At 40.1% G+C, this 14,230-nt stretch overlaps 1 protein-coding gene across 1 annotated transcript in view; it reads right to left on the minus strand.

Moving 5' to 3' along the window:
- Positions 1-3,303: 3,303 nt before the first annotated feature.
- Positions 3,304-14,230, minus strand: part of ARL13A (ADP ribosylation factor like GTPase 13A) — a 43,154-nt gene continuing 32,227 nt past the window's right edge. Inside the window, exons 8-10 of the mRNA XM_053691110.1 lie at positions 6,603-6,813; positions 4,705-4,803; positions 3,304-3,906 (exon numbers count right to left, since the gene is read on the minus strand). Coding sequence (XP_053547085.1) covers positions 3,809-3,906; positions 4,705-4,803; positions 6,603-6,813 — 408 coding nt within the window. The 3' untranslated portion in view covers positions 3,304-3,808. The remainder of the gene's footprint in view (positions 3,907-4,704; positions 4,804-6,602; positions 6,814-14,230) is intronic.

Below are 14,230 nucleotides of genomic sequence, written 5' to 3' on the forward strand. Positions count from 1 at the left end.
GGCTATCTCTGGTCCATCTGTCCATAGGTATGACCTTTCGCAGGCCAGATTGGACAATTGTAACAGATGCCAGCCTTCTAGGTTGGGGTGCAGTCTGGAATTCCCTGAAGGCTCAGGGATCGTGGACTCAGGAGGAGAAACTCCTCCCAAGTGCATCCCAGGTGTAGAGAACTGGGAGGCGGATTTTCTAAGTCGTCAGACTTTTCATCCGGGGGAGTGGGAACTCCATCCGGAGGTGTTTGCTCAATTGGTTCATCGTTGGGGCACACCAGAATTGGATCTCATGGCGTCTCGCCAGAACGCCAAGCTTCCTTGTTACAGACCCAGAAGCGACGCTGATAGATGCTCTAGCAGCACCGTGGTTCTTCAACCTGGCTTATGTGTTTCCACCGTTTCCTCTGCTCCCTCGACTGATTGCCAAAATCAAACAGGAGAGAGCATCAGTGATCTTGATCGCGCCTGCGTGGCCACGCAGGACCTGGTATGCAGACCTGGTGGACATGTCATCCTTTCCACCTTGGCCTCTGCCTCTGAGACAAGACCTTCTACTACAAGGTCCTTTCAATCATCCAAATCTAATTTCTCTGAGACTGACTGCCTGGAGATTGAACGCTTGATTTTATCAAGGCGTGGCTTCTCCGAGTCAGTCATTGATACCTTAATACAGGCACGAAAGCCTGTAACCAGGAAAATCTACCATAAGATATGGCGCAAATATCTTCATTGGTGTGAATCCAAGAATTACTCATGGAGTAAGGTTAGGATTCCTAGGATATTGTCCTTTCTCCAAGAGGGTTTGGATAAAGGATTATCAGCTAGTTCTTTAAAGGGACAGATTTTTGCTCTGTCTATCCTTTTGCACAAGCGTCTGGCAGAGGTTCCAGACGTCCAGGCATTTTGTCATTCTTTGGTTAGAATTAAGCCTGTGTTTAAACCTGTTGCTCCTCCATGGAGCTTAAACTTGGTTCTTAAGGTTCTTCAAGGAGTTCCGTTTGAACCCCTTCATTCCATTGATATCAAACTTTTATCTTGGAAAGTTCTGTTTTTGATGGCTATTTCCTCGGCTCGTAGAGTCTCTGAGTTATCAGCTTTACAATGTGATTCTCCTTATCTGATTTTCCATACAGATAAAGTAGTTCTGCGTACAAAACCTGGGTTTTTACCTAAGGTAGTTTCCAACAAGAATATCAATCAAGAGATTGTTGTTCCATCATTGTGTCCTAATCCTTCTTCAAAGAAGGAAGTCTTTTACATAATTTGGACGTAGTCCGTGCTTTAAAGTTTTACTTACAAGCGACTAAAGATTTTCGTCAAACATCTTCCCTGTTTGTTGTTTACTCTGGACAGAGGAGAGGTCAAAAGGCTTCGGCAACCTCTCTTTCTTTTTGGCTTCGGAGCGTAATACGCTTAGCCTATGAGATTGCTGGACAGCAGCCCCCTGAAAGGATTACAGCTCATTCTGCTAGAGCTGTGGCTTCCACCTGGGCCTTTAAAAATGAGGCTTCTGTTGAACAGATTTGCAAAGCGGCGACTTGGTCTTCGCTTCATACCTTTTCAAAATTTTACAAATTTGATACTTTTGCTTCTTCTGAGGCTATTTTTGGGAGAAAGGTTCTACAGGCAGTGGTCCCTTCCGTTTAAGTACCTGCCTTGTCCCTCCCTTCATCCGTGTACTTTAGCTTTGGTATTGGTATCCCACAAGTAATGGATGATCCATGGACTGGATACACCTAACAAGAGAAAACATAATTTATGCTTACCTGATAAATTTATTTCTCTTGTGGTGTATCCAGTCCACGGCCCGCCCTGTCCTTTTAAGGCAGGTCTAAATTTTAAACTACAGTCACCACTGCACCCTATGGTTTCTCCTTTCTCGGCTAGTTTCGGTCGAATGACTGGATATGGCAGTTAGGGGAGGAGCTATATAGCTGCTCTGCTGTGGGTGATCCTCTTGCAACTTCCTGTTGGGAAGGAGAATATCCCACAAGTAATGGATGATCCGTGAACTGGATACACCACAAGAGAAATACATTTATCAGGTAAGCATAAATTATGTTTTTTGCAATTTGAGAGACATTTGGGAACTAATATTTTTAAAATTCTACAGTAAAAAGTCCCCATACTTTGTGATGTCGTTGAGGGCCATTGTGCGAGATAGCTGCAGTGAAAATTTAGTGGCATAATAGGGGATTTCATTTTTATCCATAAGTGAAAATTTTGGAAAGTGGCTATTTTTGCAATTTGAGGGACATTTGATGACTAATATTTTTAAAATTCCACAGTAAAAATCCATTGTGGTGGATTGAAATTATCCTGATCCAATACGATCGGGATGATTGAAAGTCCCTGCTAAAGGTCAATTGGCTGCCAGGGGGCAGCACTGCACAAGCATTTCACCAGAAATGCTTGCGCAATGATAAATGCGGACATGATTCACTATAGTGAACCATATCCGCTCTACAAATGATAAATCAACCCCTAAAACTCACATCCACAATTAAGTGCAGGAAATGATCATTTGTAGCAAGCTTTATTCCCTCATCAATTCATTTTTATTATATATACACACACACATATATATATATATATATATATATATATATATATATATATATAACACATACACATGCATGCATGCACACACACGCATGAATGCGCACACACGCATGCACGCACACATGCATGCAAACACACATACACTAGAGGGAGTTGATGCACAGCCTAGCAAACACTACAACACTAAGAAAAAAATTACCAAAGCAAACGGCTTAATTTCTGTGCAGAGCTTTCTTTTTTTCGGTTGCTTTTCAGTAAAGTTTAGGGACCTCTATTGGTGATGAGATGAACTGTAAACAATTTGCTATGAAATCTAGTTGCTCTAACTTGCTACTGAATTGTGATGCATGAGTAAAACACCATTTGCTCTTCCTATAAGAAATAACAGGAAGCATACATTTCTTATGACCTTCCGACATAGGAATTGTTTTTTTTTTCTTGCACCAGAAAGATGGTTTCTAAATCACAATGGTTTATATCATGGGTTTCAATTTTGTCTATAAACTTTGATATTACATAAGTACTAGAAGGTCCAACTACTCTGCCCATTATCCCACCTATGGAAAATGCAGGCTATCCTTTTGCATACACAAGGCTACCTTGAATGTCTTTACTGTATTTCTGTATGATTTCTGCCTAAATTCAGTGTCATAGGTCCCTGAATGGGTGGAAGCAGACCTCTTCTAGTATGCACTCTTTAAATGAAAATATAATTGCACAACAAATTCCAAAAGAGGAAGCTACACATTTTTTTTCTTCATTTTTAATCACTTACAATACAAGCACACAACATGATAATGACAGTGTAACAGTTTAAAGAACAAGCAAATTAATCTAATTACAGCAAAGTTGAATTAGTATAAGCAGAACATAGAGTGAGGAATGCTAGGGTTAAGACTTAAAAACTGAAGGTAGTAAGGCATTTGGCCATACAAAATCCATCATTATATGTTTTTAACATTTGCTGCATTTTACCCAACAATTGAGTGATAGCTAATCCTTTTTGCTGAGATTCAAACCTAATAACAGAAATATATCTGACCCATTTAGAGTTAGAATTACTTACAGCCTCCAATAACAATGAAAAGTTAGCGAATGAAAGGGCTTGTCACTCTGGGAAGTACAATAATCTAATGACAATGATAAGGTTAAGGTGTAAATGTTAAGTCCCACTTAAGGGCAGAGTGAACTAATGACCATGTGATGCTTAAAGGTCTGAGGGCGGAAGCCCATAACGTGAATGGGCTGATGCTCAGCGATGTGGATTATTCTCTTGGGTTCCATGTTCTGATCTCGCTCTCTGCTGCTCTTGTTTCAGTTTTAGCGCCTGCATTGCTTTGCGGTAAAGATCTGAAATAAAGGAAGGATAAGAAGATATATAATTTTTTAAAATTTATGTATATTTGTTTATCTATTTATCTCTTAGAAATATGTTTATTGATTATGCTATTGGAGCCGATGCTAGGACTTTTTCTGCTACACAGACTAAGATACATTCCCCCCCCCCCCCCATGAAAGTTGGAAGATTGTCAATACTCCTACGAGTGCCCATCAGCCCCAGTAATAACAATTAGGCTGTGGATTAGTATGTCCCACTGTTGTCATTGACTCCACCAACTTTTATAAAGTTTTGCAGAGAGCGCAGGGGCTGTGCAGTGAGATATTTCAGCTGACCTGCACTCTCTGCCTCTTTATGTTTCAGAGGAGTCCCCTCCCATTCTAGTCATTATGCCACCACATATGGCCCCTACTATGAAGCCCTAGTTAGGCAGCAAAATTAAACAAATATACACATTATGCTACCAGTTTAAAGCTTTGCAATACCAAAATGAATTACCATTATTAGCTATACTCTCTTTAAAAACCCTCACATAATACTTGTCCAAGTGCATTCTGATTATTGTACTACCTATGTTGAATCAAGTGGTTTGTAAACAGGAAGTACTACATACAAATCTCAAGAGCCAAGCTTCTTTGATTGTTTTCCTTTTTGCTCCTTTTTGGATTATTCTATATCCATTTATTTAAAAGCAGCTTTGGATCATAAAAATGAAAGGGTCTGGCTCCTAATATTCCTGCTTACTCCTAAATTTGAAATAAATTTGTCAGCCCACAATGCAGAACATTTTCCCCACTATATCCTCTTACCAAAAGTGTTGCCTGTGTCTCTAGTATTGGCTTCAATCTCTTGTGATTTGATTTGATTCTTCTGAATCAGTTTTCTTTTCTTCTTTTTCTTTTTTAAACCTGGAGGCATAGTACATATTGTCATTTTACCATTACATTGGAGAGGTAAGTCATGTCCTATTGCTCCTGTTTGTGCCATCCTGCAGTACAATAACATCTGTCAATAATCAATATAACTATAAGGAGGTAGAGATTCTAGTATATCATGTAGTGAAGGACAGACTCTATATCTCTGAACAGACTCAGTTCTATATCTCTGGATGTGAAACTTTCTGGAGACTCCATGTTCTACAGGATCTCACAAAAGTGACTACACCCCTCACATTTTTATAAATATTTTATTATATCTATTCATGTGACAATACTGAAGAAATTACACTTTGCTACAATGTAAAGTAGTGAGTGTACAGCCTGTATAACAGTGTAAGTTTGCTGTCCCCTCAAAATAAACCAACACACAGCCATTAATGTCTAAACCGTTGGCAACAAAAGTAAGTACACCCCTAAGTGGAAATGTCCAAATTGGGCCCAAAGTGTCAATATTTTGTGTGGCCACCAATATTTTCCAGCATTGCCTTAACCCTCTTGGGCATGGAGTTTACCAGAGCTTCACAGGTTACCACTGGAGTCCTCTTCCACTCCTCCATGATAACATCACAGAGTTGGTGGATGTTAGAGACCTTGCCCTCTCTGGGCCTCTATGAGTGCTGGCAGCACTCATAGAGGCCCAGACCATGACACTCCCACCACCCTGCTTGACTTTAGGCAAGACACACTTGTCTTTGTACTCCTCACCTGGTTGCCGCCACACACGCTTGACACCATCTGAACCAAATACGTTTATCTTGATCTCATCAGACCACAGGACATGGTTCCAGTAATCCATGTCCTTAGTCTGCTTGTCTTCAGCAAACTGTTTGCAGGCTTTCTTGTGCATCATCTTTAGAAGAGGCTTTCTTCTGGGACGACAACCATGCAGACCAATTTGATGCCGTGTGCGGCGTATGGTCTGAGCACTGACAGGCTGACCCCCCAACCCTTCAACCTCTGCAGCAATGCTGGCAGCACTCATACATCTATTTCCCAAAGACAAACTCTGGATATGACTCTGAGCACGTGCACTCAACTTCTTTGGTCGACCATGGCGAGGCCTGTTCTAAGTGGAACCTGTCCTGTGAAACTGCTGTATGGTTTTGCCCACCGTGCTGCAGCTCAGTTTCAGAGTCTTGGCCATCTTCTTACAGCCTAGGCCATCTTTATGTAGAGCAACAATTCTTTTTTTCAGATCCTCAGAGTTCTTTGCCATGAGATGTCATGTTGAACTCCCAGTGACCAGTATGAGAGAGTGTGAGAGCGATAACGCCAAATTTAACACATCTGCTCCCCATTCACACCTAAGACTTTGTAACACTAACAAGTCACATGACACCGGGGAGGGAAAATGGCTAATTGGGCCCAGTTTGGACTTTTCCACTTAGGGGTGTACTCACTTTTGTTGCCAATGATTTAGACATTAATGGCTGTGTGTTGAGTTATTTTGAGGGGACAGCAAATTTACACTGCTATACAGGCTGTACACTCACTACTTTACATTGTAGCAAAGTGTCATTTCTTCAGTGTTGTCACATGAGATATAATAAAATATTTACAAAAATGTGAGGGGTGTAGTCACTTTTGTGAGATACTGTATAATTACCACCTAGCTATGTCCCTTTCTGAGGGATAAACGCCATGTAAAAGCTTCTTTTGGTTTGTGTCATATGTTGCAAGGAGGTACAGGCTCCATGTGCCTTAGCTCTAGTTCCCTGTGGAGAGAAAATTCTGCCCCATATTCCTTTCCTGTTCATGTCACTCCTCACCAGCAGTCTGGTCACTGGGCTGTTCTTCAGGCTGGATTAATGCCCTGTGTCCTATTACATGTGTTTGCTGAGCTTTGCTGGAGGGAGACCCCTTCGGCTCAGATTTCCATTTCTTGTTATCCTCTCCCTCTTTCAGTTCCTGGAGTTGTCCAGTCTCCTTCACTCTGACCTTCCTTCTCCTCTTCTTTACATTGTTCATACTGTGACCAGTCTTAAAAACAAACAGAATGGAGCACCATTATATCATTTGCAAGGATACTTCAGCTGTCTATGATAAGAAAGAGGAGAACATATTCTATATTTGCCAGAAGAGATCAGTGTTTTATCAGATTACTATATAATTACACTTGAGAATACCACATGTAAAATAACATAACTGGAAAAACGCTTTTTTTTTTGTAAATGTTTATTTTTGACAGTTAAAGGGTCATGATACCCAATTTTTTTCTTTCATGATTTAGAAAGAGCATGTCATTTTAAACAACTTTCTAATTTACTTCTATTATCTAATTTGCTTCATTCTCTTGATATCACTTGCTGAAAAGCATATCTAGATATGCTCAGTAGCTGCTGATTGGTTGCTGCACATAAAGGCCTTGTGTGATTGGCTCACACATGTACATTGCTATTTCTTCAACAAAGGATATCTAAAGAATTTAGCAAATTAGATAATAGAAGTAAATTGGAAAGTTGTTTAAAATTGCATGCCCTATCTGAATCATGAAAGTTTAATTTTGACTAGACTGTCCCTTTAAATGATATAATGAATGTTTCTAAACAAATATTAATAATAACAACATTTCAATACCCCTGGTAAGGTTGTCCCAAAATACAAGGCACACTAAGTAAAATTAAACAAGAATCTATAGAAAAGAGTCAAATAAAAGTTCATCTGCAATGCATTAACAACATGTCATTTGATTTATATTTGCCTGAAACTGAGATTTTTTTCCACTAGTGCTAAATGCTGTCATATTAAAGGGACATGAAATCTAAAAAAAATAATTTCATGATTCAGATAGATCATACAGTTTTTAATAACTTTCCAATTTACTTCTATTATCTAATTTATTTCATTCTCTTAGGCCTAGATATAGAGTTGGGCGGTAGCCGTCAAAACCAGCGTTAGAGGCTCCTAACGCTGGTTTTGGGCTACCGCTGGTATTTAGAGTCAGTCAGGAAAGGGTCTAACGCTCACTTTCCAGCCGCGACTTTTCCATACCGCAGATCCCCTTACGTCATTTGCGTATCCTATCTTTTCAATGGGATCTTTCTAACGCCGGTATTTAGAGTCGTGGCTGAAGTGAGCCTTAGAAATCTGACGACAAAACTCCAGCCGCAGAAAAAAGTCAGTAGTTAAGAGCTTTCTGGGCTAACGCCGGTTTATAAAGCTCTTAACTACTGTGCTCTAAAGTACACTAACACCCATAAACTTCCTATGTACCCCTAAACCGAGGTCCCCCCACATCGCCGCCACTCGATTAAATTTTTTTAACCCCTAATCTGCCGACCGCCACCTACGTTATACTTATGTACCCCTAATCTGCTGCCCCTAACACCGCCGACACCTATATTATATTTATTAACCCCTAACCTGCCCCCCACAACGTCGCCGCCAGCTACCTACAATAATTAACCCCTAATCTGCCGACCGCAAAGAGCCGCCACCTACGTTATCCTTATGTACCCCTAATCGGCTGCCCCTAACACCGCCGACCCCTATATTATATTTATTAACCCCTAATCTGCCCCCCTTAACGTCGCCTCCACCTGCCTACACTTATTAACCCCTAATCTGCCGAGCGGACTGCACCGCTACTATAATAAAGTTATTAACCCCTAATCCGCCTCACTCCCGCCTCAATAACCCTATAATAAATAGTATTAACCCCTAATCTGCCCTCCCTAACATCGCCGACACCTAACTTCAATTATTAACCCCTAATCTGCCGACCGAATCTCGCCGCTACTGTAATAAATGGATTAACCCCTAAAGCTAAGTCTAACCCTAACACTAACACCCCCCTAAGTTAGCTATTTAATAGCTACCTAGTTAAAATAATTACATTACCTGTAAAATAAATCCTAACCTAAGTTACAATTAAACCTAACACTACACTAACAATAAATTAATTAAATAAAATACCTACAATTAAACCTAACACTACACTATCAATAAATAAATTAAAATTCCTACAAATAAATACAATTAAATAAACTAACTAAAGTACAAAAAATAAAAAAGTATTTACAAACATAAGAAAAATATTACAACAATTTTAAACTAATTACACCTACTCTAAGCCCCCTAATAAAATAACAAAGACCCCCAAAATAAAAAATGCCCTACCCTATTCTAAATTACAAAAGTTCAAAGCTCTTTTACCTTACCAGCCCTTAAAAGGGCCCTTTGCGGGGCATGCCCCAAAGAATTAAGCTCTTTTGCCTGTAAAAAAAAAACCATACAATACCTCCCCCCAACATTACAACCCACCACCCACATACCCCTAATCTAACCCAAACCCCCCTTAAATAAGCCTAACACTAAGCCCCTGAAGATCTTCCTACCTTGTCTTCACCATGCCAGGTATCACCGATCGTTCCAGGCTCCAAAATCTTCATCCAAGCCCAAGCGGGGGCTGGCGATCCATAATCCGGCGGCTGAAGAGGTCCAGAAGAGGCTCCGAAGTCTTCATCCTATCCGGGAAGAAGAGGCGATCCGGACCGGCAACCATCTTGATCCAAGCGGCATCTTCTATCTTCATCCGATGACGACCGGCTCCATCTTGAAGACCTCCACCGTGGACCCATCTTCTTCCGACGACTTCCCGACGAATGACGGTTCCTTTAAGGGACGTCATCCAAGATGGCGTCCCTCGAATTCCGATTGGCTTATAGGATTCTATCAGCCAATCGGAATTAAGGTAGGAAAATTCTGATTGGCTGATGGAATCGGCCAATCAGAATCAAGTTCAATCCGATTGGCTGATCCGATCAGCCAATCAGATTGAGCTCGCATTCTATTGGCTGATCGGAACAGGTGGAGGCGATGTTGAGGGGGGCAGATTAGGGGTTCATAAATATAATATAGGGGTCGGCGGTGTTAGGGGCAGCAGATTAGGGGTACATAAGGATAACGTAGGTGGCGGCGCTTTGCGGTCGGCAGATTAGGGGTTAATTATTGTAGGTAGCTGGCGGCGACGTTGTAGGGGGCAGATTAGGGGTTAATTTATATATTATAGGGGTCGGCGGTGTTAGGGGCAGCAGATTAAGGGTACATAGGGATAATGTAAGTAGCGGCGGTTTACGGAGGGGCAGATTAGGGGTTAAAAAAATATGCAGGTGTCAGCGATAGCGGGGGCGGCAGATTAGAGGTTAATAAGTGTAAGGCTAGGGGTGTGTAGACTCGGGGTACATGTTAGGGTGTTAGGTGCAGACGTAGGAAGTGTTTCCCCATAGAAAACAATGGGGCTGCATTAGGAGCTGAACGCGACTTTTTTGCAGGGTTTTTTTTTCAGCTCAAACAGCCCCATTGTTTTCTATGGGGGAATTGTGCACGAGCACGTTTTTGAAGCTGGCCGCGTCCGTAAGCACCACTGGTATCGAGAGTTGCAGTGGCGTTAAATTATGCTCTACGCTCCCTTTTTGGAGCCTAACGCACTGAAAACCCAGCCATTCTGTGAACTCTAAATACCAGCAGTATTTAAAAGGTGCGGCCAGAAAAAAGCACGCGTAGCTAACGCACCCCTTTGGCCGCAAAACTCTAAATCTAGGCGTTAGTATCTGTTGTTGAAGGAGCGGAAATGCAAGCTGAAAGCCAATAACAAGCGGCATACAGCCACCAATTAGCAGCTTCTGAGCCTAATTAGGTATACTTTTCAACAAAGGATACAAAGAGAATGAATCAAATTAGATAATAGAAATAAATTGGAAAGTTATTTAAAATGGTATGCTCTATCTGAATAATGAAAAAAATAATTTTTTTAATGTATCGGTTCAATCTGGGATGTTGTTTCAGGAAACCTTATTACTATCTTTGGAAAACATCACTGCTCATTGGGGTTCCAAATTATGCCCCACTCACTAGAGAATGCCGTGACAATCAACACTAAAAGGTCTGCTAGCTGTTATCTTTTAAAATCTGCACATTTTAGGAGTCTACCTGATTGACTTATTGAAAGGAAAAAGGCAAACAAAACATTCATAAATAATCCACTCACGTGAGAGCTGCTCAATTTGCTGGCAGTGAGCCTACTAGTAATAATTAAAGGGATATGAAACACAAACATTTTCTTTTGTCATTCAGACAGAGAATACCATTTTAAAAAGTGTTTCCAATTTACTTCTATTATCAAATTTGCTTTGTTCCCATGATATTCTTTGTTGAAGGGATACCTAGGTAGACATCTGGAACACTACATGGCAGGAAATAGTGTTGTCATCTAGTGCTCTTGCACAAGAATAATAATCTTGTAAAACTGCTGCCATATAGTGCTCCAGAAATCGGCTGGCTCCTATGCATACGTGCCTGCGTTTCAACAAAAGATACCAAGAGAATGAAGGGAAATTGATAATAGAAGTAAATTTAAAAGTTGTTTCAAATGCTCTATCTGAATCATAAAAGATGTTTTTGGGGTTTCATATCCCTTTAATGTTGTGTTCTGTGGGCACTATATTATTTTGTGGTTGATTACTTATGAGAACAGTTTGTTTACATCTCCTGCTAAATTGCTCTAATATGAGACAATATTTTATCACTAATAATAATCCAACCATGCTTACTAAACTATATTTCTTGGACGCGTTTCACGCAGGAGGCAGATGGCAGCTTTTGGAATTAAACAATCACAGTTTCATTCATACTGAGCCTTTATGCTCTTTGCTGTGTTTGTGTTTTTTTCACTAAAGCTGATCTCTTCTTGCTTTTATAGAATGTAACTGTATTTCAACATCAACATGGGAATACATTCATTGCTGTAACATAACCACTACAAATCCCAAATCTTAAAGGGACATCATACTGTAAAATCTTCTCCCCTTTAATGTGTCCCTAATTATTAATTTGACCTGATGGAGTGTTTTCATTTGTTTACAAATATCTCCTTTACCTTTTTTTTGTCATTTTAAAAATAGAGCCCATTCCATTTGAAATTGTTTTCTTGCAGCTACGCTCAGTACAATGAACTCTTATCAGCTATTTGCCAGAGTACATTACCCCTCTAGTTCTTGGACTTGCCCTGCCATGTTATGACTCATGCCAAGTTATTTCTTGGTCAGGTAAGCGATTGTGCCAGTCAAACCTAGTTTCCCTATTTAAAGGAGTTTGTAACCAAAGGTCAAGACTTATTGAAGTTGCAATTCTCTAATTTTAATGATTTTATTAATTATGAGAAAAAGCTTAGTCACACAAATATTGTTAATCAAATTGTGGGGCTAGATTTACAGTTGTTTTCAATGCAACCCAAGCAACACACAGGATGACAGGGACATTAAAGGGACACTCAAGTCAAAATACAGAAAGATACATAAAGAGCAAGCAGTTTTGAGACACTTTCCAATTTACTTCCATTATCAAATTTTGCACGGCCCTTTTATGTTCACACTTTCTGTGGAACAAGATCCTACTGAGCATGTGCACAAGCTCAAGTTGCGTAATTATATATAATTTTATATAAAGATTATATTAAAGAAGCGGGATGTTTGGTGGATTAAGCATCTTGGCACTGTAAGCCCTAAAGGTCTTAATAAAGATTTTGATATTCATTTGTTTTTATAATATTGATTTTATTGATTATATATGTATATATGTGTGTGTGTGTGTGTATATATATATATATATATATATATATATATATATATATATATATATATATATATATATTATACACACAATTGTTTTTATTTTATTTTTGTTTAATTTTTCAATAAATGTATATTGATTTTACTGTAGGACTTTTGTGCAATTGACTTTGGATATAGAAGTTTGGACTGCAATGTCTATATGGCCACTAGATGGGGTGGTGAGTGATTTTTGTTACAATGTGTTTGAGAGTCATCCTGATAATGTCCACTATGGGGTAATATTGATTTGCACAGGTAGCTGTGTCTAGCTGTGAACGGTATGAGTATGTAGCCTGAAACATCGCATCTGTGTGTTTTCTCCCCAATAAATGAGACCAAGTTGTGGTACTTGAAAAAGAGTGGTGCTGGATTTTTATTGTGGATGTATCTGCCTTAGGATAACAGAGCCATGTAAATGCCATGCACACAGTGTTGTTCTTTTATTTAATTTTTTAATTATACCATTAAACATGTTCATTACTGAGGTCTAACTTATCCATATCAGGGGTGGACTGAGCAGTCTGGCAAATAAGACCTGGACAGAGCGCCCGGCACATAGGGGGGCCCACTAGTTGTGTCACCAAGGCAGCTGATCACCATGTGTTAGTAGTAACTAAGCAGGGGGGTCTGTTGCTCGGGGAGCTGGGAGTGTGGGGTCTGGCCCTGGAAGGCGGTCGCTGGGGGATCTGTCACTGTGGGGGCCCTAGGGTGTGGGGTCTGGCACTGAAAGTTGAGGGACTTGTCTCTGGCCCTAATGGTTGGTGGACCCTGGTGAGACCGGGGCATTGAAGCAGGGGGATGAGGGAGGGGCATGGGAGGCCTTTTGTAATTTGTGCCCGGGGGGCCTGGTTGGTCTCAGTCCACCCCTAATCCATAGCCATTAAAAGGAGTGTTTTATGGAGAGAAAAAAATTGTCTTAGAGGGCTATATAGGGTGTTCAATCTCCCCATGTAAGGGGCCACATTGGATTACATTTTTTACTTGTATGGCAGATGAACACATTTTTAAAACTATATTAATTGAAACAAAAATACAATTATGAACTTCTATACATAAAGTTTAAATATTCAGGTATTTAACATGATGTGTTTCACAAACCAACATATTTAAGAGCATGTACATGGGATTTACAAGGAAAGGGGTCAGTTCCAGAGAAAGGGACTGTACCTGAAAGCTGCTGAGACTGAAGTTTTGCCCCTGGCGTTAGATTTAAAAAGCCTGGGCTATAAAGAACACTAGAGAACAATTAAAATCTAAAGCGCCAGTACAGGCAAAATATACCCAAGAAAAAGAGAGCATGTAATTTAGTGTTTAAATAAAAAAAAAAAAAATATGTATAACATGAGATGAAAATCTCCTAGGTATAAATTAAACCTTATACAAGAATTCAGAGCTTGACAAAGGCTGAAGTAATTTCAGCGGAAACGCGTGGCGGATCTCCTAGTGTGCATCAAGAGGAAGAAAAGAAAGGATCAGCTGTAGAGCCGGCACCCCACAACTCAAACCAGACACTCCCATAATACTAAGCTAATCAGCGCCCTAACCGGTATAGGCGAGAACTGAGCAAGAGACAGAAGTGTTTGTAGCTGGGGTTTTTCAGCGCGGCTTCAAGATCAGCAAAAACAGTTACACTGCTTGTCTTATTTTGGAGGCATTTTCTTCTAAAAGGTGACATCGGACAAAGAAGACAGCTCATTCTAAGAGCTGAACTTAAAAGGATCACTTAAACATTCTAAGAGCTGAACTTAAAAGGATCACTTAAACAGGTACCTGTAGTTTCTAGTGGA

This window comes from Bombina bombina, chromosome 1 (genome assembly GCF_027579735.1).
Source record: "Bombina bombina isolate aBomBom1 chromosome 1, aBomBom1.pri, whole genome shotgun sequence".
Taxonomy (NCBI): Eukaryota; Metazoa; Chordata; class Amphibia; order Anura; family Bombinatoridae; genus Bombina; species Bombina bombina.